At 46.2% G+C, this 24,060-nt stretch overlaps 1 protein-coding gene across 1 annotated transcript in view; it reads left to right on the top strand.

The window, feature by feature from the left end:
- The window catches only part of ADAP1 (ArfGAP with dual PH domains 1), a 50,120-nt gene that overhangs the window by 6,346 nt on the left and 19,714 nt on the right, over positions 1-24,060 (top strand). The window contains exon 3 of the mRNA XM_082311896.1: positions 5,760-5,842. Within this exon, the coding sequence (XP_082168022.1) occupies positions 5,760-5,842 (83 nt within the window). The remainder of the gene's footprint in view (positions 1-5,759; positions 5,843-24,060) is intronic.

The following is a 24,060-nucleotide window of genomic DNA, read 5'->3' as shown; positions in this document are numbered from 1 at the left end:
ACATCTGCTCCTTATGCAGAACACTTACATCTACTGACTGCCAGTACATTTGAGTACCTTGGTAGGAAAAAATGGGGCAGAATGAAATGGCATGAGTTGTAGTCGGTGGTTGTCTTATCTGGAACGAGATGAGACATCAGTCAGATAGAGGATGTATCCCAGTGAGGCTCACAGCTTGTGGAGTCATCTATATAGTCATCTGAAGAAGAACAGTTCTTAGCAGAAGTGGCTCATTGTATTATGGTACGATTAAAATGTGTGGAGAGAAAATTGCCTAGTAAATCCCTGGATTTTTTTTCTTACTTTATCATTTAAAGTTTGGTTCATTTGGTAGAGGAGCTACCAAGCCCACCACCTCAGTCTAGTGTCTGAAGGTCAGTCTGGCCCCCTCTCCTTCCATGCATGGGGCATAATAATGGTCAAGGATGCAAACTTCTCAGCTGGTCTCCTCTTCTTCTGTCACCTCCTTTTGCTGGTATTTTGTAGATAGACTTCTTTAATGCTTAATGTCCAGAGGGGTAAAGTTGAGTGTTTTGCTCAGGCTCCTACTTATTAATAAGGGTCTTCAGATTTTACATCCATGACTTTCAAAAGTGCCTGATGTCTTCAGTGTAAAGCTTGAGGTGCTGCAGCATGGCCTCTTGGAGCGGCTGCTCACCAGTTCCCAAGTGGTGGAGTGTCCTGTGGTGGCTCAAACTGGGCACTCAGCCTCGGGAAGTCTCTGCCTGAGCACCACTCCACCATCAGCTGAGTGCCTGAGATCTGCCTGCCCCTTCAGTCCCAACTGGCCGCAGGGTCTTCTCTGCTTGTCATTCATTTTGTCTTTGTTGTTAGCTCGTAAGCCTGTTAATTCATATCGATTCCTTTAATTTTCAAAGGAAATTGCTACAAGGTTAAGATAGTACCGACACAGGCTGTTTCCTACATGTTTTTAATCTGTGTTTAACCATTCTGAAAAATAGTGTTGTGGTGAACTGGACTGTGCATGTAAAACAACTGAACAAAAAAGGAATCAGTTAGCATTTTAATTGAGTGTGTTATGATTTTGCATACTCAAAGTCAGCTTTAACTTCTTTGAATCCATAATACAAGATTTTTATGTCTTGATAGCCAAAAACCCTGTCTTTTTGCTCTCCTCCAGAAGCTTGCTTTTGGCCACTGGTCTTGCAGGGGGTGGATGGCACATTTCTCCCAGGGCTCTGCAAGCCGGGGTGATGCACAGAGTGTCTGGGAGAAGCCCCCCAGCTGTCTCATGCCTCCACAAAGCCATTTAAAAGCAAGTCCTCACAGCGAGGACTTACCGGATAGGAAAAGACGCGGAGGCTGAGTGTGAAGCTAGACGGGCTTTTAGTCTGCGCTGCAGTGGCTCTTCTTGCAGTCTGAGCAAAAATTTGGACTTGGACTTAAAATTTCATTAAAACAGTTGTTTGACAGAAACTTGGCATAACTGCATCCACAGAGCTGCCTGTGGAAAGCAGATTGCTTTTTGCTGGAAAAACCTCTGACAAATTCCAGAAGCTACAAATTTGGGTTTTGGAAATGGTGTTCCTGGATGACATTAATTTCTTTTGTCTTTGGTGGCTTACAAAGATGCAATCAGAGGGTGGTAGTGGATGGTGTTTGATGTCTTTTAGGCCACTTTCACCTCTGGCTGGGGCTTCTTATCTGTTGTATGTCTCCAAAAAGCCATGGCAGCCATGCAGCATCTGTAGCGTGTGCACCGTAACGTCTCCTAGGAAAGCCAGTCTAGCTGAGGGTCTTGGGTAACAATAAATTGGAGACTATAAATTAGGCTGGCCAGCACTTATCCATAGAGTGCAATGAAGCCACGCAGCCACAGTTAAACTGCTTGAACAGCTTTTCCCATGGTGTTTTTTGCTGTGAGTGAAAGGCTTTGAGCATATGGGACCAAGATAAAACTGTTCCACTGGCGGCTTCTGAAACCTTCCTTGCTGGCCCTTTGACAGAGAGCACTTGGCTTCATGTGGGTGGCCAGGCAAGCAAACAAGTACCTAAAATGAGATTTGGAGCTCTTGGTGTTGGTGGTGCTTTGTTGGCCTCTGGACCTGCCGCCTCCCCAGTGCAGCCCAGTCCTGTTCCATTCGGGGGATGAATTTTCCCTTGTTGTGTTGGAAATGTGGTTTTTCCTTAGGGTTTTGGTGGTTTGTTTTTTTTTTTTTCCTTTGCTCCCAGGTTTTTATCTTGATAATTACAAAGACCTTTCTGTTCTAATTGCCAAAAAATGACACATTCCCTGTAACCAGCAGCCTGCCAGACTTTAGGTGGGCTGTTAAAGCTTTTGGAGTTGATCCCGAAAGCTGTGCATCTCTGCAGTTTAGGAATGATGCACTTATATTTTCCTAACAAACGTGAATGCTGTATTTGCTACATTATCCTATCACCAGAAATGCAATAAAATACCATGAGGCTGTTGCTGCAGTCCTTTCTGTTCACAGAACTCCCATCGAAATCAAAGGCCGGGTTTGAATGGAGGGTCCTGTATTCGACAAGTGATGTCCGCCCTGGGTTATTTACATACATATTCACCTCAGGAAAAATACATTCAAACTAAAACACAGCAACAGATGTTTAAAAGGCCCCTGAAGGCACACTTAAAATGAAATGGAGATCAAGTCTAAAGTCCACTGAAAACTCTGGAGAAGACTGTATGGCTTGAGGGACCTCTGGATGGTCCCTGCCCTCCAATTGCTCTCAGATCCCATAGATACCAGGACAAATTCCTGCTCCTGTTTAAACTCATCCAAGCTGTGCCAGTGAAACTAGGGTTTAACGCCAGACTCAAAAGCAGCTTTTTATGGCAGGATTGCCTCCAGTCCATGAGAGTGAGTCTCTGCTCAACTTCTCTGTTGCATTGAAAGTTGATGCTGGACTCCTTGCTGTCCTCGTTGGGTTTTTGTTTCAGTTTCTTTTGCTGGAGTTGTTCTGCTTTGTATAAATAACCACTGGAGCAGAATCTGCAGCTACTGGCCTTGCACTGAGTTGTCCTAACTGTGGGCTGCTCTTGGTGTATCTTGGGTTTTGGGAAACTATTGCTGAAAGAGCCTGGGTTTGTGATCATGAGGAAAGAGGAAGAATACGTGAGCTGTCAGAAAGTGCTTGCTGGGAGCTGGGAAAGTGGCACGGCTGGAGTCCTGTCTGCCATGGGAGCTGCCATCGGAGCCACTTGTGTTCTGTCCCAAATGCTGGGAGAGGTTATCGAGAGCATTTTGCAGCTTCTCAGGATACCCCTTTGGGCGAGGTGCCTCACGGCTGCCCAGTTTGCGCTCTCTTGCACAAAAGCTGTGGAGATACTGAACCGCCGCTGTTGACAGTGTCATGGGAAATAAGTCACTGCAGAGCGGCGTTCCCTAAGGCGTGAGACCAGCAGAGTGTGTCTGTTGTACTATCTGCATTATACAGCAAAAGTGTTTTCCCACTGCTGCACATGAACCTTAATTTATACTGTATTTAAACATTCATACTGGAAGGCTGACTTTCAGAGACTCAGAACAGCTGCAGCTCCTGCTGAATCCACTGAAGTCAGCTGGAGCTGAGGGTGGCGTGAATTTGCTTCCTTCTAGTTAAATCCCTAATCGTCTTGTTGAAAAGGTCCAAGTTTGGCTACAGTGATAACAAGCTGTCTGCAGCAGCCGGGCTGGAAAAATTGCAAGAAGGGTAACAAATTTAAGTACTTGTGTTGATTTTATGATTAAATTCTGGTAGCTTTCTTGATGAGCGGCACAAGTATAGAAACAGGCAATTAAGTGCTACCTTTTGGGTCATCAGTCTTCTGCGCTTGCAGGCTACCATGTTGTGGCTATCAAATTGAGAAAGAGCATCCTGCTCAACCCAGAAGAGGCCCCTTGCACGCTTCTACAAAACGCATCTGAACCTCCTGAGATGAACTGAAGATGGGTTGTACCCAAGCCAGAGTGTAGCACAGGGTGACAGCAGAAGGGAGATGGGTGTTCATCCTCAGAGTTCACAGTCAAACTTGCAGATGTGTGTGTAACAACTAAAAATCAGTCTTGAAAACAGGAACAGAAGGGGGAAAGGCAGAGTTGGTGCATTATTTCTGTTACAGCAGAAGCTCACAGTTGAGTTTTGGGTGCAGGGAAGCTGTGGTACTCCCTGAGCCTTGTGGGAGAAGGCTCATGCCCCAACCACGGAGGTGAAACAATGGGTGGGACAAAATCTGTGTAATTATTTCCTTCTTTACTACCAGGAAAACCATTACAGCCACAGTTCTCGTTGAATAGTGTCTTGCAGATTTGATGAATGTGTTTGCTGTACCTGCAGATGAATTTTCATAAGCAATGTTAGTACGCCTATCTTCTTTGAGCATTTCTGGAATGTGCCTGCTGAAAAGATAGTATTAAATTTGCATAGTCAGCAAAAAAGAAAAGGTAATTAAGTGTATCAATAGTTTTTGTTGGAGGAGAAGTTGATGTGTTGAAGTGTGATGGGTTTTACAGAGCACGCCCAATGCTGGGGAATCTTTTACTGTCATCAGTGTAGGCCACTTTGAAATGTCTGCTGTGAGGCTGGGATGACACATGCCTTTATTTCTGCGTGTGATTTCTGCCTGCTTGGGCTATTTAAGGTTCTAGGGCAATTAAGAACTAAGTGCAGTTAAAAATGGTTTGAAGGAATTCCTAGCATATTCTAGATCTAAACTACTTCATTAGTTCCAGCACTCATGCTAAAATAAAATAGCAAAAAAGTATTTATAATCTTTGGGGTATTTTTTTCCTGTTTGGAAGTTAAGGTCTTGGTGTATAAATCATTGGTATCATTTTCAACATGAAGAGTAAAGCACTTTGTAACAGGCATGTTTCCTGCCATGCATCGTGGATTTCTTTCTTAGACTTAGCAGTACAGGCTATGAGTTTGGAAGAGCTCTGCCAGGCGGGTTCTCACCACCCTCCAGTGTTTGAGTCCTGTGTTCCACAGGGCTCAGCCCTCGCGTCCTTACCCACCCATGTTCTCCTGGTCTTTTTGAGGCTTTTTCACTTTTCACACCCCAGTTCCTTCCAAGAGGTTGGCTAGGGCCTGGGATATGGCTGTCCTATGTCCCTTTCATTTTGAAGAGGTCACCTCTCATCTGAATTCCTGTTGTTCCTAGTTTGCGAGGTGCGTGACGCCCTGCAGCAAGCTCCGTGTTCACTGAGTCACAAGTGTCACCCATCCTTAGGCTGGGCTTCCCCTCGTCATTATAAGTATAATTTTAACCTGACACATCACAATTTTTTTGAATAGCTGTCCACAACGTGACAAGGAGACAATCTCTCTGCAGCTTTGACTGCCTAAAGGCCATCATGTACATGCATCGCAAAAGGCATACCCAATTTCTGCTTCCATATTGATAGCTTCAGGGCAAAGATTCTTCTTTTGTATGCAGTTTGTTGATTTTTTTCATTTACTGATCCCATTTACTGAAGAATGTAGTTTGAGGAAATTAGGTTTAAAATCATTCATATACTGAGGGTACAGAGGCTGATTGGGTGGGTGGGAATGGGCTATTCTGCTAAATCTGTAAATTCTATTAAGAAAGTTTTCAGTAAAATTAGATGTACAAGGAAACGATTTATTGCTGTCCAACAGTAAACAGAAGAAACCCTTGACTCCAGACTGTACAACGCAATTTTTGGAAGACTTTGAAATCACACTTGTATTTTGATTGAAGAATTAATGATTCTAGATTCTTCCTTAGTGTATCTTGGACCATGTTTCCTTTTCTCTGTATTTTTTTTTTCCAGACTGCTGCGTGAACAGTGGATCAGAGCCAAATACGAACGAAAAGAGTTCATTCACAGCGAGAAGCAGGAGCCTTATTCTGCAGGTAGCGAAAGACACTTTTGGCAGATAAGTTTTTTGATGTCCAGCACCTCCCATTTTTTTCGTCTCTGTTTATGTGTTCTCTATATTGATTATTGCTCGTATGTCACTAAATAGAGGAGAAAGTGTAGTCTTTTGGGAAAGATCCCTCCTGGCATTCCCTGTATTTGATTGGTAATATTGGGAATTTTAATACCTCATGGAAATAAATCGGTTATGAAGAGTCTTTCTGTTGACTTCCATGGGCTGTTCACCAACAGCACGTCAGATAAAGTACCAGTGAGTTGGTTTCTGGTAGTGGGAAGCATGAAGCTGGATTGAAATGGAGATAAGGGTGTGTGTTTCATCCAGGTGACTTTTGTTTTCGAAAAATGAAGTAGGATTATTAGCATGGTTTTGTTAATGGTAGGGAAGCGTGCCAGGTCCCTCACTCTTCCCAAATCTCTGTTACTGTCTTTCCACAATACTTCAAGTGTCGTCAGTGGGACCTGGTCTCCTTGTAGTATAATAAATGCAGAGTGTTTTGCAATTGCAACGACCCAGCATATGTGACAGCTCGTTTCAGCACTCCCAGCATGATGGGCAGAGTGACGGTGGCCTTGCAAAGGGGTGGTTTAGTAGAGCAGTGGATCAGATGATTTTCTTGCAGAAGGGCAGGATTTGAAGAGGAGATGCAGGGCTTGACTGTGTTCGTTGTGTGGCTGCGCCAGCATAAGGACCAGCATGAAAGTGCATGAAATTAGCTGGGTATTTCTTTGCTATATGTAAGTGGCATTTAATTTATTCTGCATATTAAGTAGGTGACACCAGCTATGTGCTTGGATGACTCTGGGATAATTTTATTAGCAAAGACCATGTTACAGATGAAAGGTTAAAATATTATTTTCGTGCTGCTTTTCAAGACTGATAATAAGCAGGTAGCTCCAGCAGTTTGTTGTTATTAAAACCACAATTAAAATCTTATCTCATATATTCTCAATTTATGTTTAGAGCATTTCTGCTCTGCTATTTTTCTATCCATGAGGCAGGCACATAGTGTGTGGCGGGTATCCATATTCATACGTAGTACATTGTGCACATTTTTATTTTAGATTTTCAAGACGGTCTGCTGGAATTGGACATGTCCTATTAACAATAAATAGTTTGATTTCATAGTTAGTTTTGGAGTATATCTGCCAACGTGTGTATAACATTCACCCAGGAATAATGTTTCCAATTTATACTGTGCAACTTCTAGATATAAAAGCTTGGGTTCAACTAGGTACTTCAGGCAAATGCATAATTTTAAGCACATGATTAGTCCTTTCGACTCCAAGAAGAGTGTGTACCTGGTTAAAGTGAAGTAGGTGCTTCAGTGCTGTGTGGGAAGAAGGGCAGCATGTGAAAAATATTATAGGAAGAGTTCAAACGGGTGTTTATTTTAGCAGCGTATTTTGTAGGTGTTCTTCAGTAATGTGGCTGCATAATATTTAACTGCATGGTGAAGCAATAGGGTTTTCACCCCTCTCTTTGAAGTTCAAAAGCCATGAAATGCAGAATAGAAGAGAATGGGGTAAGCCATTTTAAATGAACTGTGCTCTTGGGAGGAGGAGGGGAAGGGAAGGCAGGCTGGTGGGCATCTTGTAGGTTGTGTACGAGTGCTTTTAGGTTGTATATTGTCTTTGAGAATTGTACCATCGTTAAAATCAAGCACAGGAGCTGTGCAAATGACCTGTGCAGCTGGGATGTCATTTGTTGATTCTTCTGGACAGTAAATTCAAAGGGGATCTTTGGCCAGGTGGTTCCTCCTTAGGATGACCAGGTTGGTGTTACAACAAAACAAAGCTAGGAGGACACACTGAACTTACAGTGCCAACTTTTCCCTTCTGCTGACCCATAACAGCCCCCAGGTGTGGTTGCATGCCCGTACTTCACCCTGTACCAAATGGTGTTCCTTCTTCAGGACTGCATGATGTCACTCGGTTGATGATACTGTTTTCAGCTCTTGGGCTGTTAGGCCGGGAGTTGGTTGTTTCCCAGGGTTATGGCTTGAGAAGGGAGCCCAGGAGAAATCCTGTGTTCTCTAGGAAAGCAACATGCTGCAGATCATAGAATCATTTAGGTTGGAAAAGACTCTTAAGATCATCGAGTCCAACCATTAACCTAACATTACCAAGTCCACCACTAAACCTAACAGAGATGTTCCCGTGTGCATTGGAACGGTTCTTGTATCACTCGGGTGAAATAGGGTTGTTTCGTCACTGTGTTGTATGTGGTGCTGGACCACCAGTTTGCCCAGCTAGTGTAAACCAGTGCCATCAAAGCTGGTCTGAACCGTGCCATCCATGAGCCCTCCAAGACAGGCTGGAGCTTGGTGCTTGCAGAAGCAGCTCAGCCACACCATGCGTCCTGGCTCTGCCCTTCTCGCTGCTTGCAGGAGTCGATACAGCTTAGTGGCCACAGCAGCGGCTTGGAGGATGCACCCTGCGTGGGGTGGACCTCCTGTGCCTGATTATGCTGGGCTCAGCACGGCTGGGAACGGCAGAGGATCTGGGCCATTGCTTTCCACTAATGACCTCCTGAACTGCCTGTGAACGCACCGAGGTGGGACTGACACAAGGACGCCCTCCTGCCCACCCCACATCCAGTTTGTGTCTCACTTGAATGTATGTATATCTCTTTTTCTTTCTAATGCTGTCTTAGACCATTTTTCTCACCATTCTGAATTCCCTGGAGGGGGTGTTAGATTACCAGTTTCTAAGCATGAAACATTTTGTTGCTAATAGAGACGTCGGTATCCATTTTCTCATGTTTGTTGGAAGATTTAATTCCATTTTCCAATCCCAGGGGCAATTTTGCATTCTGATATTTGTTCAATACTTGCATAAAAAATAAGAAAATGCTGTCTTTGAATAGTTTTGGGCAACATCCTTTTCCAGGCAGTCTGATGAAACCCTGGTCAGAAATTCAATGTCTTTCAGAAAATCCTTTGGGGAGAGACTGTCTGGAGCCTGTAGATGCCAAGCAGAAGCTATCACAGCTGAACTGACAGACTGAGGAGAAATGAGTCTCGGGACAGGAGTGTCAGATGTGCAGGTCAGAGCTGAGATAGTCGTGCAGGGAAGCCTGGCAAGAGGATGTGGCAAACTCTTCAGCTGCTGGTGAAGAGTATAAATAAGAGCCAGTGTGGGATGCAAAGGCAACAGCTGCCCCAAAAGGTCTTGCATAGCCCATGAACTGATGGGAAACGTGAGATACAGAGTGATGTGAGGTAGCAGAACCAGAATTGGGAAACAAAGACACTTTGCATGTGCAGAAATCCCTGGTGTGGGCAGCGCTGAACGTTGAAGCCAGCTCTTGAGCCTCACCCTGGAGAGGAGCTGTGGCTGTAGATCCATGGGTCCTGGATCAGTCCCTGCATCAGATGTCCCCTCTCAGGTATGTGCTGTTATACATGTAGTCACAGCTGCTTGCCCTCGGTAGAAGATTGCAGTGGAAATTCCTGTAAGGGAATTTTTAGAGAGTTTCTTGCTCCCCCAGGAAGCCTTGGAGCACAAGCCCGTGCACTGTTCACAGCTTTCAGCTCCTCTGCCCCCAGTTAGTTTTTCAAACTCTGATGGTTTCATTCCTCCGAAAGAGCTGTCGTTAATGAGTATATTAGCGCCATTGATTTTAGTGTGAGGAGTCAGTTTGAGTTCAGATAGTGCAGGGAGATTAGTAAAACAGTGATTAAATGCTTCGGTGATCCCCTATCGATTCTTAGATACACCCTTTTACACACTTTTATACATCTGAGCTCTTAATTCAGCTGTAGTATGAGAACTAAATAATTTGTTCACCCTAGCCAGACTTTATGAAGCAAAACATTATTTACACCCCAGCAATCTCGATTAACACCATGGTCTGGGGCCCTTCCGCTCGTGATACATTTGTTGCACAACAGCACAGAATAATACCAGTTTTAAGACCCTCACATTAACATGTTTCAGGTTGGCTTTATCCCTTCTGATAAATGAACTGGCTAAATTACTGTCAGTCTCCAGCTAATTATCCCTTTTAACAGAGTTTAATGGGGCATGGGTGCTGAATTCTCCTAGAAACGGGGGATGGTGGTAATTGCCGTCAAAGTCCAGATCTGGATCTCAAGGCAATTGAAAGGTTTGATAATTTTAAAAAGATTTTGATCAATTTTAGAAAGCTTTGACATTTTCCTCTGCTGTTGATAGGCAGCAGTAACAGCAATGCTTCCCAAAAGTCCTGCTGAAAGTTAATTCATTTGTGTGTTTTTGATTCCTCTTAATCAAATGGATTTATTTTAACCAAGGGAGATGTGGAGGAAGCAAATGGGAACAGTGTTTGCAGGGTTGGAGCACTATAATATTATAAACTGGTCAAGGTGCAGCTGCTCTAATGCATCTCAGGCCACAGACAAGAGAATGGGATGTGCGTGTGGCCAAGAGAGAGCAGAAGGGAAGTGCTTGCTCCTGCGAACTTGGCTTTGGCTCCTGATGGACCCATCTCATTACCACTGGGATGCCAGGAGGAATCAGTGCCCTGGGACAAGCTGAAGCCCAGCCTGGGAGGAGGTGTGAGCAGGGATAACACATCTTCGGGTCTTTGCTTTAACATTAGCAAATTAAGTGGGAGAGCTCTTAACACCAGGCGTTTAATCTCTTAATGCTTGTCAGGAAAAATGGCTTAACTTCACCATTAGGACCGTGAAAGCACCTATCCACGGGATGGACGTGGTTGGTGCAGTTGGAGAGGACTGAGGGGTATCTTCAGCAACAGACAGAGGTGCCGGGCTGTGCAAAAGCAGTTGCTACCCTTTCCTTGAAAGCATTGCCTGAGGTAGTTCAGCAATGATTTATATGCTCTTAGACCAGGGTGTAGGTGCTTTCCAGTAAGGCACGGGGTAAACCGGGCACAAACAACAGCATAGCTAAGTGCAGCTTTTCACAACTTTGTTGCAAATGCTGCCTTCTTGTGTTTCCTATAAATAGGCCAGTAAGTCCTATTGCTGTTAATTTATCGGGTGGTGGAAGAGTAGTCAGGAACAGAGAAGATTCACAGTAGGGTACAGCTGATAAAAAGTTCTGCTATCAGCTCTGCATGCTGGTACGATTCCCTTGCAGTAGGACTGGGGAACAGTGGTTTTCCCTTGCTCACAGCAGATGCTGTTGCATATCTTTCATGGTGAGACATTTGGTTCCCAAAGGCGTTCAGGATGGGAATGCATCATTTGCAAGGGAGAAGGATAATAAATGCCAACAAGCATCACTGCTTTCATTCTTTAGTCATGGGAGGCTGGAGCTGCTCAGCTGATGGAAATTGTGATAGGTCCCATAAAAATGGTGGAGGAATTCAGATTTATACCAGCTGAAGATTTAAACCCTATCCTCTGGGGTAGAAGTTGGAGGAGTCATTGATTATTTGATTGGTAGTTATATAGCTGGGTGGGATGGCCTGTTGGACTGCAGAGTAAGATAATACGGTGTTACTGCAACCTTAGATGGCCTGAGAGCTTCCATTGGAGCAACTGGGAAAGCAAGAAGATACAGGCAAGATTTTGGGCATATTAGCAAAGTCAAAGATGATCGGGGCTTTAGCCTCTGTTGGCTTGTATTCCTGTGTTTATAGCACTATGGACTAGATCTTATTGTTTTCATTCAGGTGAGCTCTAGGTTTACCCAGGTAGTTACAAAGGGTAGTATTTGTCTGAAGGTACCTGTTTGCTTGTACTGTCTTCTGTCAACACCCTAAAGATTACTTGGCTTATATGTTATTTTGTATTTGCAAATATGATGGCAAAATAAATTATGAGGCATGAAAGAATACCCTAAAATAGTAAAATCTGTTAATATGCACTTTCCATTCCATGTGGCTCTTGCATAATTTGGGCAGCAGTCTGAATTAATTTTCCCCTGCACTTGCATAGTTGGAAGGAGCTCTGACTGCAAAGCACTAGAGAAAATGCACGGGACATAAATACGTTCTTTCTTGGTGTGAGAAAGATACCCTTATTAGTTCAGTCTGACCTGCAGTGATGTAATGCAGTTTATTTTGGGCCTGATCAGACAAAGCGGTGAGCAGCGTTGCAGTTAAAACCCAATTATTTTAACTGACAGACCTCATCCTCTGCTGTCTCTTACCCCATTTCAGCTAGCTAGCAGGGAGCTACGAGTGTCAGAGCGACACCAGCTCTGCCGTTTGTTTTTTCACAACCTCAGAAGCAAAGCTCCTTTCTCCCGCTGCACACGCTGCTGGATTACAAGGCTGAGCAGCACCTGGAGAACAAACCAGTGCTAACAGCAGCCTAAAAGGGCACAGGTTTTATGGCACATCAGGCAGCCTGTAAGCACCTGAGGGGGGAGTCTGCCAGGCAACCAGAGCAAAGAAATAAAGCATTGGCTTGAGGGCTCCTGATGTCATTTGCTAAGATGTTAATGCATATGGTCTTTAAAGAGGTGCTTGTGCAGAAGGGAGTGTGAAGCCATACGTGAACCGGCATCATTCCCTTTGCTTTGCAAGCACACGCAGTAAAACCCGGCTGTGGACGTGGCACGGGGAAGAGGAGATTTGGTTGCATGGTGTTGGTGGGATGATGAGTGGCCAGGGGCAGGTGGTGTCTTCTGAGCTATGGTTGTTTGCAAAAAGAGAGGATGAGAGCTCTGAGGGAAGGAAGGGGATGGGAGACCGCAGGGTCGCAGCTGCTCAGAACTGTGGCAAAGGGAAGGGGATCAGGAATTTCCCTGCAAAATGCTTTTTGTCCTTTTTCATCAGAAAACTTTGCAGGAAATGGCCAACTTCAGTGAATTCACAACTTCAAAATGCATTTAGAGAATTAACAAACTTATTCACCCACTTCTCATTTGTGGGTGAGGAAAAAAACATGCATAGAAAATTTCAGAAGGTCAAATTGCTGACATGAGACATGTCCAGTCTAATGGTTTTATTTTTGAATTGTGATATGTTGAGGGTTTCTGAGAGGTTGACTTATTTCTGTTATATTCTTTAATCTTTCAGAAAAACACCCCCTCTTCTCTGGCCAGTAGCACTCCCTCCTCCCAGTTATTAGCAGAGCACAGCCTGGGGGTCTGGGAAGGGGAGCTGGGGAGAGGCGAGGGCTTTGCAGGGGACGAGGGCTGCGTCCTGGGCAGATGGGCATGGGCACAGCTCGGTTTGTTTGCGCTACCGCCTGCTCTGATGGGATGTGGTGCTGAGGACGGGTTGTGCCCATCAGCCAGGATCAGAGGAGATGAGAGCCCACCTCAACCCTATGAGGATGTCGTGGTGCTGCGATGTCGGTCTTGGGAAAGACTGGAAGCACATCTCCCATCACTGGTGATCACCTTGGGGATGGTGGCTCTCTGCCTTAGGACTTTCAGCTAATATATTTGGTATTACAGCTTGTTGGAGCAGCCTAAAAGAGTCCGTGGAGTGATCGCCAGTTAAATGCTGTGCTTTGGGGCTAGCGGAGCCTGCTGTGTGTCTGGTGTGGGATCGCACCCCTGACCCTGCGAGAGGAGGGGGATTCTTGCTGGGCCTGCAGGCTCAGGGGAACAGGGCATCTTCTGTGCAGTCAGCAAGGTTTTTATGCTGTGAACTGGTGGGGTAGTGAAAGAGAGCATGCTGCTCAAGGGAGAGGCGTTTTCTCCAGCATCCTTTCACATACACATACTTGCCTGTGCCAATAAATCACTGCCCTGCAGTACAGCCGCCTTGGGCTTGGCTGCAGCTCCCTTGCGGGGAAGGACAGTTGAAGTGAAACAGAAATTGATGCTGGTGAAAAGGCTTAAAGAAAAAGACATCTGCAAAGATTCAGTTCAGGGGCCTATAGTGGTATCAAGGTCGTGGCAGCACATTGTTCCCAGATTTGGGCTTCCGTGAGAGGTGCAAGAAAGGCAAGGGTGGGTTTGGTTTTTGTTTTTTTTTTCCTGCCCAATTTCTTCCTTGGCTGGTGTGAATCTGCATTGCTCCGTCAACGCTTGTGCTGGTTTATGCTGTCTGAAACCCTTGACGCGGGAGACTGCTCCCTCCCGTTGGACCTGCTCTATGGTCAGAGCATTGCACTGTGGGCAGCGAGATGCCCTTCCTCATGCAAGCCCTGGCGACGTCTGATGAAACGGTCCTGTGGGAACAACTCAATACAGATGACACAAAGCTGTTGTGTGAAACCATCTCCTTGCAAGCGGGAAGAAGTGCCGTAGGTGCTTCCTGTAGCATCCTTTAACTGCTGACGAGACAAGGCCATTAAGTAAAATAGTTGAACCGAAACTCTATTCTTGAAAAGGTGTTATCAGCTAAATCAAGAGCTGCTTTTAGCACTGGGGATGATTTGAGCCGGCTAATGTGTGTGGTCAGGATGGTAGCCAGCTGCCATCTCAGCTTCTCGCATACAGACCAGTGTGAAGATTACTTTGTCGCCATTTTTCCCCAAATGCAACATGCATCCTTGGCTGATGTTCCTGTTCATATAGCCACCAACTCCAGGGAAGTTCTCCTGGCTTTTCCCAGGTGAAGATCTGCTGGTGGTTAAGGTGATGCTGTGCTAAGCACTGTACAAATGCAGAGCAGGATGGCAGTACAGTTGAGTGTAAGGTAAGAGCAGGTAGATGCCGGCCCCTCAGAGAAAAAGAGGCAGCGCCCACTACAAGGGTGGTTCTGCAAAAAGCAGGGATGAGGCTGATTTTTTAAGTAAGTGTGCAAATTATCCCATTGCTTTATAAGCAAGAAAGAGTGGAGCGCTTAGCAACTACAGGGAGCTGCACCTGGCTGAAATTCTCCAGGATGCTGAGAAGCCAGAGGGGGAGATAGATGGACGATGCTCACAGAAGCTTTGGTTCCTTAGGAAACCGAGCTCACGAGAGCAATAAGAGAAGCCATGTGATAAAAGCAACCATTTCTAGGCTTATCAGCAAGAACTCACTGGGCTTTGACCAGGCACCGGTGTGTGCTGTAGGAGAGCATGGTGGTGCAGAACAAGGCCACCCCTCAGCAGCAGTGCCTTGCGAGGCATGGGATGCACTGGTGTGTGCGGGAGCATCCCACTGCCTTTCAGGGTCTGGGGGGGCGTTTGGCTGGTTTGGCTTTGGTGTGTGTCTGAAATAATCTACTGTCATTTCCATGCTGTGCCTGAACACTGGCATGGCTGCTGGTGCAAGGGCGGGTGTACCTGGCCATGGTGCGGGGCAATGTGCTGCCTCTCTTATATGACCTGACAAGGTATATAAATACTTTAGCTTTCTTTTATTTTCCCCTCTTTCACCTCCTCTCCCTTCCCCCAGTCCTCTACACGTTTACAGCATCTCCTCGTGATAAAAGTAGCCTTTGGTGTCAACGCGGGGCTGAGCGGAGCCGCCGTTGCTCTGCCTGCCCTTTGTTCGAGGGGCTGCGGCCCATACCCAGGGGCAGCTCCCGCAGATGTTCAGTACCGGAGCAGATCTGCTGACTAATGTGACTGGCTTTGCAATAACAGCTTGGAGCACTTTGTAATTGGGCCGTAAGTATTTTGTTACGAAAAATCGGTTTATAATCTCCGCTACCTGTATGGTCTTTTGAGCAGCGGAGAAATCTTTGCAATGGTTTGTATTAACGTACCCAAAGCCTTCCCCAAAACCTAGTGATGGCCATGGAGGCATTTCTGGTGACAGCAGTGAGATTTGAAATGTCACTCTATAAACATTAAGTTACATTAGACTCTGAATACCAGAATAAAAGTTTTACAGCCACATAATGCTGCAAAATTATAAATTGCCTTTAAAGCCCAGCCTGCATTATGTGTCTGTAAAGTGAATAGTACCATACAAACAAACAGTTTATTTTCCCCTTATTCTGTTTTTTTGCTGGCAAGTTTCCCATAATGGCAGTGACTTGCCTCTTGATTTACATCATATATAGAAATTTAGAAGAAACCTAATTATAACTGGCTCTTCTGACATTTTTTCAGTCGAACTTCTGAAAATACTGGCTACATCCGTAATCTCAATCCAAAGATCTGAGTTTTTCAGGAGTTTCTGTGAGTGTAAATTTCTATTTAACCTCAATGCTCACGTGGCTGATGGGCAGAGCTGTCAAAAGCTTTAGCAGGCCTTGTTCTTAGTCCGTAGAGAGGAATTTTGAATATAAAGAAATCAGTTAATTTATTTCTACTTATTATCCTCAAAGAGGAGTTGCTGCTTTGCTCTGACTGCTTTTTAATGTCACTGTTATCTGATGCTAGTTGTAAAATGGATTAAATCCTCTTCTGATGCTTGAAAGGCTCAAGTATTAGAGCTGGGCTTTGAGAGAAGCTCCGGCATTTTCTGCTGCTGTCCCTCTTTGATGGGAAGTACTTGTTTTTGTGATACAGGGTTGCAGCATGCGTCGGGAAGATGCGACTGTTGCGAGATCTGCAGAGCATCCATGACTGTGAGGTGCTTTTTGGTACCGCTGTCTTAGCCCCTCTCTCCTATCCCTGTAAGCAGATCCCTCATAAACCTAGAGATGGAAATAAAAAAATAGTAGTAGTGCAGCTAAAAAGCAGCAAAAATCAGGGTAGCCTGGTATTTTGTTGTAAATTCACGTAGACTTTTGCGAAGCAGAAATTGGGATGCGAACGAGGAGATGTTTTGTGGCAGGAAGTCGTGACACCAGTTCCCTGCAGCGTGTGCTGCTGCTTGGTGTGCACGCTACGATTGCATCACTGGTGCCTTCTGTTAAATCACAGTTTCCAGTAAATTCCCAGCAGCCGCTTCCGGTATTTGGCTGAACCAAAGCACCAGGTTCAACTCTTACTGGATTTCAGCAAAATTGTGTTACAAATCTCCGTGCTTGATCCTGCCCTTGTCTGTAAGATCTTGGCTGCTTGGTCCCAAACTCTGGCTACGTTTTCACCCTCCCCAGCTGAAACCACAAGCAATTCCTCTGCTTGGCACTGAAACCCCCTTGCAGTTTGTGCTTGCACCATGGGGGAGCTGGAGATGCGAAGATGGAGGTGACCTCAGAAGGCAGCTGGATTTGTGTCTGAATGAGGAGCCCAGGGCGCAGGGATGCTGCACCTCTTTGGCACGGGCCTCTGCCCTGTCTCAATGTCCCAGAGTATAAAATGATTTGGCACCACAGCCTGTGGCACGCAACGACCATACCAGGGAATTTGGCTTCCTGGCTGAGTTTTGCAGCCTGCTGTGAGCTTGGTGCTGCGCAGCTCTGCCAATGCATCTCTTGTGGTCATTGGAGTGGTGGGGAGTGTGGCGGGGGGGGACACAGCAGGGCAGGCTCAATGGCAGCTAAGTGGCAGTGGGGCTCTAACCCTCTCCAAAAAGGATGAAAACCTCATCGCTCTTCGCATTTCAAGGAAGGATAAGAGCATTTTTGCATTTCAAGGGTGCGCAAGAGCATTATGCACAGGTTGCATGCAGTGCTCTGGGTGCTGTACAGATGCACCGAAAAAGCAGCCCTGGTCCAGAGAGGTTATAATCAAAGAGCATTTAGCAGAGGGCTTGGGTATGTGAGTGTCTGGGTGGAAATTGCAAACCCTGCAGTTCTCCCAACCCAGTACCAAGGTTACTGGAAGCTGATGTGCTGTTGTCAGGAGGGGGTTAAAGCACAAGCATCCCTCCATGGAGCAACCTTGCCGGGCACAGAAACCTCCTTCTCATTCTGCCAGGGCCACAGAGAGGGCTTCTGTTCTTTGGGCACTGACATCAGCAGCCGGCCGGGACATGAGTCACGCCAGGAGCCAGGCTCGACGGGCACCAGTCCCCGGGAGCTGCCTCCCCACACCCCCGGGTGGGCTCTCCCATGGCTGGAGAGAACTGTTAGACATCTCTTACCATGGGGATCGTGCTGTTTCAGAGCAGACATGTTCCTGGGTTAAACGCTGCTTGGTGTGCCTCACTGGTGCGTCTGAGCCCCTGTTCCTCGGTCCTCACCAGCGCAGCCGCCTGGCATGTGTTGGGTGCGGCGTTTGCAGCCCTGGGAGCAGGGCAGGGCACGATGCCCCAGCGGGTGGGTGCGAGGTCTGGTGTCTGCACCCATGTGCCGGCGCTTGTGCCTTGGATTTTGGGTGCAGAAAAGGGGGACTAAGGGCTGGGGTTCTTTTTTTTTCCCACAAATTTTTTGCTAACGGGGAGGAATAGTTAAGCTGAAAGGCTCTGGAAAAAAATTGAAATGGATGAAGGAGGAAACTCTACAGAAAAGTATGTTCAGCTGAAGCAGACAGGACACTGTTTGCTGATGCCCAGCCTCCTTTTCATGTCTTTCCAGTATGATCTTGCGTTTAACATTACACAACTCCCTGTCAGGACTTGCTCCAAGAAACCTTTCCCCATCCTCTCCATGGAGGTTTGAGGGAAATGTAGTCACTGCTTTAAAACAAACGACTACTTCTTCTTTTTCTTCCTTGGCGTGCCCTGACACCACTCTTACGGGAAGTGGATGGGAGGGTGATGCTGTGCAGGTCACCTCTCCTGCTCTCTGCAGCCTCATCCAGAGCAGAGTGAAAAATCACGCAACAGCCTGTCTCCAAGGTGAATAAATATTGAGCCAAAATGCCTTGGAAGGAAAGGGATCCGTTTGAAAAAATCCACTAAAGAAACCAGCAGCAGATACAATCCCCAGCTGGACTAATGGCGTCCGCTGCAGCATCAGCAGTGAGTCCAGGCAAGGCAGTGGGGAAAATGGGTCCTCCTGGAGAGCTGCCTGCGGTGGGTCCCGCTCAGCCCTCGCTCTGTACAGCAACTTGGCAATACAAATGATTTAAACATCAAACACGGACCCTACTGCAGTAAAGACAAGGCGCATCAAAGAGCTGTTTAACAAACTAAACTAGGGAGAAGGATGCAAGGGGAGATCACAGCGTGTTTGTCTTATTATTGTTTTTTCTCCCGCAAGGGGAGCGGGCGTGTGACAGGGACCCACATGTGGCATCGTTCCTGTGCCAGGATGCGCTGACGTTTCAGCAGGGCGGGCATCATATGACCAGGACCCGGAGCAGCTTTTCAGTGCCTTCCAGTAGCGTTTGGAAGTGCTGATTCAGACTCAATGCAGCCCCTCCAAAAGAGTAACGCTGCCTCGTGAGGCTGCGTTAAAATCAAAGGAAGGCGCTGCGCCTTTCCCAGCCTCGCTAAGGAGACACTGCACAAAGTCACCACCAGAAGACAAAGGAAAAGGCTGCAAATGCCAAAGCTTTTCTTTTAGAGATAACTCTGGTGCATTTTTATTTTTTTCTACCTGTCTGGGCCGTGGTGAGAGGCCAGTGACTGCTGTTATGCTCTCCAAGAAATTTGTGAACATTGCAGTGACCCAGTGATGGGGTGGAGAGAAATCAATATTCCTCTTACAGATAGCTGCTGTAGGAAGAAAAACATCTAGCAAAGAGAAATACACTGATGTCTTCAGCTTCCCTAAAGCAGAAAAGCATTTAGGCAGCCAAAAATTGTGGGCGAGGACCTGTGGGTCCGAGCTGGAGCGGTGGAGGAGGAGGAGGAGCAGCAGTCGGCCAAGCAAGGCGTTGGCAGCCGGCTTCGGCAAGGGGGTAGCACCGCCATGAGCTAAAGCTGGATGTTCACAGCTAGTTTAGGATCCAGCTGTAATTTTAACAGCTGGTTCTGTCAAGCTGCCTTCAGTGTAGCTCTGATCCAAGCTTCTATAATTAGCCAAGTAGCAGCAGCTCTTGTGCGAAAAGTAAAGCAGCAGTGATGCTTGTTTCGGGGGAAGCAGAGAGGCATGGGAGCGAGCACCGAAAGGGGTAAAGCTGGCCCGTGAAATTTTAAGTAGTTGAGGTTTGGTCTTTTTTTTTCTCCATCTAAGCACTTTGTGCAAAATGTTTGGTTAGGTTTTTTCCCCTCAAAAAGCACACCTAAGAAATGTTGTTTCATTTTGCATCATCCTTAACAGAAATATTTACATTTGTCAACTCAAATCAAAAATGTTTCATTTGTAGTGAATTTGAAGTCAGTTGTATTTGCTGAACTCGTACAGTTTCTCATGGGCGACATGGTCTGAGACCCTCCTGCCCCTGGATTCCCTTGGCGGCTGAATGTGCTGCCTGTCTTTTGGGATGTGCTTTGGATGCTCCCAGGAGATGCCCTGAGCTGTTATGCCCCTGGGAGAGTCAGTCCCCCCAGTGAGTATAGGCTGTAAGATCAATAAGTGTATGAAACACCCCAATTATAATTAGCACGAGTCACTCCTGTCCTTGAGTTTTCCCTATTTGAGGTCAACCAACTTGAAATACTACATTTCAACGTTGCTTAGGCTGCCTGTTCCTGTAACCTTGGGTTTCTACAGTCAATAAATGGATCTATACTAACTGGAGAGAGCTAAAGAGAAGTATTAGGCTGGTTCTCCATGTTTTTGATAACAAACATCTAGGGAAAGAATAGGGGAACCATCCCTTTCTCTTTCTGATGGTGTCCGAGATGTCCTGGTGTTTCTCGGTGTTGTTATACTGTGCATGTTCCTGTTCCCTGTGTGGTGACACAAGACCAAAAGGCTGGTGCATCTCCCTTCTGCTAATGAGAAGGGAGAGACTAGGAAGCAATACAGTAACTAAGTACGAGGAAAAGGCTGATTTCATGGCAACTCGTCCTAGCTTAATTAAATTTCTATTAAAGAAAGATCCATTTTACGTTGGAGACCTGCGCAGGGCCAGGCAGTTTCTGTCTCTCACCAGATGAAGAACATTCTTCCGGAGTGAGGTCATGTCTTTTTCTGGAGTTTGCCAAAGATGTAGTTGAGCCTTAGATCAACCTCAACCGAGAAGCGTGAGCATTTGGTGATGCTTCTTTCTGACCATCTCCAGCCTGTCTCCATCTGCATTTTCCCCCTATAGTGAGCTCACCTGAGTTTTCACCTTGAAATCTCCGATAGAGCAGAGAAGTCTGCAGCAGCGGAGTTGTCCACACCCCACTTCTTGGATGCTTAGAGTGAAATGGGGCTGGGAGGTGCCTTCCCACCTGGCTAAATAGGACTGGTTTTAAAAACGTTGCTGCAGTTGAGGTGCACACACAGCAGCTACCTAGGTGAGCCAGGTCTGTTTTCATAACCAGAGCAGCCCTTGAGGGAAGCGATTGTGTGGCACATCAGTAACAAACGGTATATCTCCAAAATACCTAAAAGACAAGAAGGCTGCTCAGCAGGGAGTGAACTTCAAACTTCCACGCATTGCAGAGGCTGGAAGAAGAAATTTTAGCATAGCAAAGTCAACAGGAGTTTCGGTCAATGATTTATTCAGGCTAGAATTTAGCCTTGATTTATATAATGACAGGAGTTCATAAAGTGGGATCGCACTGCTCCAGGGGATGGGGGGTGATAGTTTTAGAAAAAACAAGGTGTGCAAATGTCCTTGTGCAACCTGGAGGTTGTGGCTGCGCTGCTGAATGCCCCTCCCTTGATACCACAGCTGTTGGAGCATCCTATACAAGCTGATTTCTGGGACAGCTATAAAACCAGCAGCCAGGAAAGGAACAAGTCCTAAATTAAAAAATTCTCCATTCCCTTCATAAAGCAATAGCTTTGACTGTAAATGTGTCGAACACTCAATAATAGACAATCAGGAGCCGTTAGCACTGCAGCAGATGTGCTCGAAGCCATTTGGATTTCTCTTCAAAGCAAACGAAGAGGAATGTTATGTGCGTGCGAGGACGGGTTTCCGTGATTTATGGTTGTACGGCAATGCTGCCTACGTGGGGGGAATGCTTTATTCCAGGATGCCCTGGAGAGAGGGTCCTGAACCCATCTGAAATCGGTGGTGAACTTCTCTGCTGACTTCTGTAAAGCTCTGTTGGGGAATTAAATTAATCTCATCCTTGCTTGGATTGATCTATGTGAGCAGCTGCCCAGGCTGAGATTTTATTTACTGGTGTGGGTAAAAAACCCATCTAAAACCGTTCAGGGCTTGGAGGATATTTTAGCCTGATCCCATAGCTGTGGTTTGAGGCTCTGCAGGATGCCTGTATGAAATCCAGACCTTCAGGTGGTTCGTGGTGCTTTGCAGTTGTTTGGAGCTGAAGCCTCAGCAGCACGTAGGTTGGCGTAGCCCATCTGTGGTGCATGTTGAGGGCATAAAGGCTCCTCATCCCCAAGTCTCTTAGTGTCTCACCGCTTTGCTTTCTGTATAAAAGTTGTTGTGGTTGCATGTGAGGCTATAGGTGGGTTCTCCCTCGCCCTGCAGAGGTCCAGGCAGGACCAGCTCTGTGTGTGGGCAGCGTTGGGCAGGGGGTGATGGGTGTGGGATGATGGCAGCAGTTCCTCCAGGTGCCGAGCGAGAGAGCTGCAGTGCATCTTCCTGTGCAGCTTTTGTGCATGTAACTTGCAGGGGCTGCAGCAAGGACTTTTTGAGGTGTTTGTGTCTTGCCCAAGGAGGATCCTGGTCTCTGGTTTGGGAGTGGTTTTGCTCTCAAACTTCAGCTTCTGACACCGCACTGCTGTACGGATATTATTATGACTTAGTACTGCGTGCCTGTGCTTAAACGTTTTCTCTCCAGCTAAATCAGGCTTCGAGTGCATTCAGTGCTGGTAAATGGGATGAGCATCACACTGGGAACCTCTCAGCTTTCATCTGCTTTTTTATAATAAAAGACCGGCTTCAAAAGATCAAAATCTGAAGGTTATTTACCTGTAACTGGATTTTTTCCTCTGAGCAGCCAGCAGCTCCCAGGTGGGCATGTGGGGATGCCACTCGAAGAGGAAGCATTTGATTTCCAAGTAAAATTAGATTCCACATTCAATTCTCAGTAATGCAAGCACAAGACTTCCAGTAAAGACATTTTCTGTAGCAGAGGGTTTTATCGTCTCCCAGCAGATACAATCGAATTGCACTGCAGCAGCCAACTATCGTCTTATCTTTAATACGTAATCACTTGCTCAATAATTAAGTTACCATGGAAGTTGTACTGTATCGATGATTATAAGCTAAACTGATAAAAGGGAGGATGTGGCTATGTTCTGTACGGTGGACACCAAACCTAATATGCCTGCAGCGGTCAGGTGAAGACTTGGGAATTGCATATTTTGGTATTTTCTCCTGATATTTGCTCCCGTGCAGTGTTTTCAGGGGAGGTGAGTGCCCACTGGGAGATCAAGAATCACTCTACTAAAAGGAGTTTTTTCTTTGGTGAGTGTCCTTTGCACCGCCTTACCTTGCAGTCGCTTGCCCAGATGTTGTCACCTCCTGCTGCCTTGATTTCCCACCTTTCATTCTGCTGACAGCTTCCCCGCGCTCTGCGGAGCAGCCTCCTCATTTCTGCTGCACTCAGTCAGCGCAAGGGGCAACGTGATCCCATCCGAGATACCTTCTGGCAGTATGAATGGCTGTATTAACGTCCTTGTCACCTGAGAGCTACTCCATAGGGAATCATAACATGTGATTAAAGAAACCAGTTAAAAACAGCTTAGGAAGCTGGATTAGGTACATGACAAGAAGTGGGGTCTGGATTACACAGGGAAACATCAGACCTGACAGGAGTGCTTTCTGACTGTTAGGCTTAGTGGTGTCATGTACGATTTTAATCAGATTTAAATAGTGGCAAACATCACAGGCTTAATGGATTTCAGCTTTATTATTGGGGCTTTGCTTAGAAGCAATTTGGATTTTCAGCTGTGAGCCAGCAACGCAAGTGTATCATGATGACATTAAAAGGGACTGGAAACCCAGGGACCGACCTTGCATTTAAATACCACATGCCTACATATGGGGACAGACCTCATCTTCTTTCCATCAACCTCAGGACCTCAATGTGTTGTTAAGCTCAGCCCCATGTTTTTTCCAGAGATGATGTATTTGTCTCCATTTCACGCATTGATCCCAGCAGCTAGGTAGCTGAACAAATGACTTTTTCCATTTCAAAGTCTTTGTTGCTCAAGATGAAGCAATATGGCAACGTATTTTTGCAGTGATCTGGAGAGTTTGTTTTCCATGCTCAGCTTCAACCTTGAAGTTGTCTTACACATGATCTAAAACGGTCTCTGTCCTCTGTTTTAGGGGGCTCTCCTTGACCTTCCCATGGTGAGGCTTTGTCTTGGCTGTGCCAGTTTTGGGTGATTTGGCTAGAGGCAAAACAGTTGCTGAGGACACTGGCACGCACATTTCTACAGAGCCATGGTACTGCCTCCAAATCTGATCTCTCTGGGTGGCTTTTTTACATTGTGAGAGAAGATAACTTGCAAGACATCAGTATTGAAGATGGTTTTCTAAAGCATGTTTGACTTTGCTTGAGGGATTGGTAACGGGAGACAACCTTCTATGTCCAGCACTGAGGG

The sequence above is a fragment of the Platalea leucorodia genome (assembly GCF_965183815.1).
Source record: "Platalea leucorodia genome assembly, chromosome: 5".
Taxonomy (NCBI): domain Eukaryota; kingdom Metazoa; phylum Chordata; class Aves; order Pelecaniformes; family Threskiornithidae; genus Platalea; species Platalea leucorodia.
This window is presented reverse-complemented; position numbering and strand designations above follow the sequence as displayed.